General features: G+C 39.1%; 1 protein-coding gene across 1 annotated transcript; it reads left to right on the forward strand.

Moving 5' to 3' along the window:
* Nucleotides 1–228: 228 nt before the first annotated feature.
* LOC140822503 (bZIP transcription factor 17-like) lies at nt 229–3,781 on the forward strand. Its single transcript, XM_073183274.1, has 2 exons — nt 229–2,253; nt 2,917–3,781. Exons 1-2 carry the CDS (start codon nt 312–314, stop codon nt 3,366–3,368), a joined length of 2,394 nt encoding a protein of 797 aa, XP_073039375.1. The 5' UTR covers nt 229–311; the 3' UTR covers nt 3,369–3,781.
* Nucleotides 3,782–4,253: the final 472 nt, after the last annotated feature.

A 4,253-nucleotide genomic window follows, 5' to 3' on the forward strand; every position in this document is an offset into this window, starting at 1 on the left:
GGCATATCTCTAATTTATTTAAAAGTTCAAATAATCTCAGTAAATTTTATCTAATATCTAATCTATAAATATCACACTTACTAAAATAATATATAATTTTTACAAAAAATTATCAATTACAAATTTTTTTAAAATATGATGTGTTACTGAACACTGGTATATATAAAAAAATCATTAAAAAATCATTAAAAATCATGGGATTTTAAAATTCACACACTAGCGCGTGGAATCACGCTCCCTATAAACGCGTACGGTTTCTTAGGGCTGCAACTTCTAAAACCCCAACGCCCTTCTCCTCGGGCAGGAAACTCATGCAAAGTCCTCACAGAGTGACCTGCAGAGGAAAAATGGCTGACCTGACGGTGGTCACCGTGGATCTTCCGCCGACGCCTGCGTTAACCGCTGAATTTGATTCGGCGCTATCAATTCCACCCGTCGACGCAACATTATTTTCTCAACATCAATTCATCGACAGTGACTGCAATTTAGGCGAAGACCTTAACGATTTGGAAGGACTCGACTTCGATTTCATCCTTGACGATTTTAGTCTCACACCAGCTGATTTTGATGACCTCATTTGGGATCCCTCCAAATCAGAAGAGACCAATTCATTCAAAATGGAACCCGAATTGGACCCGAATTTCGATCGGTTCGATTTTGGCACGAATTTGGCTCCTTATCAAGGCGTTTTTAAATCAGCCTCTTCGGACTTGCGGCATCATTCTGGTGACGGAGATTTTTCGGGAGATTACGGCTTGCATGGATCCGGGGTTCTGAATTCCGGCTCGCCTGTTTTAGAGTCTAATCAGATTTCTGGCTATCTCAATCTGTCGTCTCCTGAATCGGATGGATCAAATCGAGGGATTTCAGAAAATAGTGTCGGAGACGTAAAGGAGGTGAATTGCACTTCGCCTGATACCCAGGGTTCGGGAAATCGCAAGTCTCATGTCTCAGAGCATTCCAGTGACTGTTCCGCTCGATCGGTGAGTTCCTCTCCGAATTTAAAGAGCAATTCCGTTATAAATGTTTTTGTTGATCATGAAATTAAATCAGAGGACTCGAGTAATTATATCGCTCCTGGTTCTTTGCTGAAAAGGAAAAAAGAAAGCGATGACTGTTATGTTGAGTCTAGGATTGCTAAATGTACGAAGTCTAACAGTAACGATGAGAACGATGATAATAGCGGGTTGAGTGAGGAGGAAGAGAAAAGGAAGGCTAGATTGATGAGGAATAGAGAGAGTGCACAATTATCGAGACAGAGGAAGAAACATTACGTCGATGAATTGGAGGATAAGGTGAGAATGATGCATTCAACAATTCAAGACTTGAATGCAAAAATCTCGTTTTTTATGGCTGACAATGTAACTCTTCGGAAACAAATGGGCAGTGGTGGTGGTGTGGCTGCCCCACCTCCCCAGATGCCACCTCCTCCTCCTGGAATGTACTCACACCCAGCCATGATGTATCCGTGGATGCCGTGTGCTCCACCTTATATGATGAAGCCACAAGGGTCGCAACTTCCTTTGGTGCCAATTCCAAGGTTGAAACCGCAACAGCCAGCTCAGTCACGGAAGGTGAGTAAGAAAGTGGAGAGTAAGAAAAATGAGGCGCAAAAAAGTAAGAAGGTTGCCGGTGTTAGTTTTCTAGGTTTAATTCTTTTTATAATGTTGTTTGGAGGCTTGGTTCCAGTCCTCAATGTGAGGTATGGAGGAGTTAGACAGGCACTCAACGGTGGAGAAAATTATGTTGGTGATGGATATTACGAGAAACATCACTGGAGGCTGCTGGTGGTCAATGGGACTGCAAATGGCGAAAAATTTAGCGGCAGGGGAGATGGTAGGGGAGATTATAGTGGTACTAATAGTAGTTTCCATTGTTGTCAAAGAGGTAATGGTGGTGGAGGTGAGCCAAATGCTGATGAGTTTGCTCGTGTTGGCAATGGGAGTGAACGTCTTGTCGCCTCGTTGTATGTTCCCAGAAATGATAAGCTTGTGAAGATAGATGGAAATTTGATCATTCATTCGGTTTTGGCAAGCGAGAAAGCCGTAGTATCTAACACAGAGGTTGATGGAGAGACTGGTTTGGCAGTTCCTGTAGGTTTGGTTCCTGCTATTCCTGTTCCTGGTGTGGGAAGGAACGGTGTCAGGAATCCCCACCTCAGGGCCCTCCGTCCCGATATAGAAGACAGGGAAAACTTGAAATCGACAGCAAATGATGGCAGTCTTCATCAATGGTTTCGTGAAGGCCTTGCTGGTAATCTTGACCTTTCTTTGCACATGATTTTCGTTTGTTAGAGTATTTTTATTAATTTGTGGTTAATTTAGGTCAGAACTAAATCACTGTTGACTTTCTTAGATTTTGATAACGAGTTAAAAATCAAATCTTGATACTTTTTAATTGAATAAACAGTGACTTGTGTGGTAGATACTTTTTGGGAATGTATAGATAATAGATTGTCTGCAAAGATGTTCTATGTTATTGTTCGTTATTTTCTTTCATGCTTGTTCTTATGCACGATTCTTGATCCGCACTTCTAAAAATATTTCCAAGATTTTTTGTCCCTCGTGCCTGCTCACTACGCTGGAAGCTAAATAGTCATCTATTAGCATATTAGTAGGAGTGCATTTATGAAACTATGTTAAATACAGTCTCTTAATTCTTCATCCTTTTACCGCCTTCCATTCTATAATTTTGTCAACTAATGGATTGAAATATCCGTTTGGACAATAATTAACGAAGACGAAGTTCTGTACGCTATTTATGAGTACCCTTGTTTCTTTTTCTAGTTTTCCACAATCACTTTGCTCTCACAAGGAAACAAGTCTTTGATCATTAATTTTTGGGTAAAATTATATAAATGGAGCTCTCATTTTGTATCCACAAGTATAACTAGATCTTGCTTTTATTTGTAATCAGGGCCGATGTTGAGCTCCGGGATGTGCACTGAAGTATTCCAGTTTGACGTATCACCAGCCTCTGTTTCAGGAGCCATAATTCCAGCCTCCACTCAAAAAAACATTTCTGAAGAGCAGGCTCGAAATTCTACACATGTCAACAAGGGAAGAAACCGAAGGTTCCTTCACGATCACCCTATTCCCCTACCTGAATGCCATCATAATACTTCGGAAGAACATAGACAAAGAAATTCACGGAAAGATAATTTGGATGGTAATAACTCAACATCTTCAATGGTGGTTTCGGTGCTGGTGGATCCAAGAGAAACAGGTGGTGGTGACGTTGATGGTGTTTTGGGAAAGAACTCCATCTCACCAATATTTGTTGTTGTGTTGATTGATAGTGTCAAGTACGTAACATACTCATGCATGCTTCCATTTCTGGGATCTGCGTCTCATCTAGTTACTAACTGATGATCGAATAGGAGAAACTAAGAAGCGTCGACTCAATGAATTTTGTAGATGGCTAAGTTATAGCAGTCCGTTAGGCTTACCCTGACTTATGTAAACCTCACAGCCAACCGTGACTTTTGCTCAGGCATGTGCTTTATCTAGTATTTATCATAAACAAACCATGGGGTAAACTTGTAGTCCTTCTATTTTGTGTTGATATTGGATATGTAATACTTACGACTCGTCCGGTATCTTGGCTGAGCTCAGTGTGGCCGTGGATGTCTTGTATTTGAATGGAGTCTGATGAATCTTTACGCGAGGAGGCTGGGGTTGGCAAACTAATATGAATCTCATGATATTTGTCTGGATGTTGAGGAATGAGGATAGAGTCATAGTGTAAGTGTAATCGACATTTCGAAGTGTATAAAATGTACTAAAAAACTAGAGCGAATGGTAATCAATTACTCCACTTGAAAAGATAGACTACCATTACTTTGTCGTTGGTTATTTATTTGGTTTCAAATGCAAATCAATTACATGTTATACAAAAATTGAATGGGTAGATGCAAAAATTAGCGATAAATTGCGTAAAGATTTGAAGCAGTGTTTAATTTTCTTTAAGTGGAAAATTGGAAAGATATGTGATAATTTAATTTAGATGGAAAACTAAATAAGAATCGTGGGCATCTTTAATTAAAATTTTAAATAATATATATTTTAAAAAATATGGATGATATTTATTGGATTTTGAAAAAAAAAATCACTAAAATATCAAAAAGTAACTATTATAGGAGATTTAATTTTAATTTAATTAACATTATGAATAACTGCAAAACAAAATGTTATTTATCTCGCATTCAAATCCACTGATAACCGATCTACACTTCAAATCGATAAGTTTTATGG

Source organism: Primulina eburnea, unplaced genomic scaffold, assembly GCF_022965805.1.
Source record: "Primulina eburnea isolate SZY01 unplaced genomic scaffold, ASM2296580v1 ctg87_ERROPOS800000+, whole genome shotgun sequence".
Taxonomy (NCBI): domain Eukaryota; kingdom Viridiplantae; phylum Streptophyta; class Magnoliopsida; order Lamiales; family Gesneriaceae; genus Primulina; species Primulina eburnea.

What these genes read in the sequence shown, in the direction of transcription:
- LOC140822503 (XM_073183274.1), top strand. Translation starts at nt 312, where the DNA reads ATGCAAAGTCCTCACAGAGTGACCTGCAGAGGAAAAATGGCTGACCTG. An exon ending in GTTTCGTGAAGGCCTTGCTG is followed by an intron (nt 2,254 to 2,916) that starts GTAATCTTGACC and finishes ATTTGTAATCAG; the next exon opens with GGCCGATGTTGAGCTCCGGG.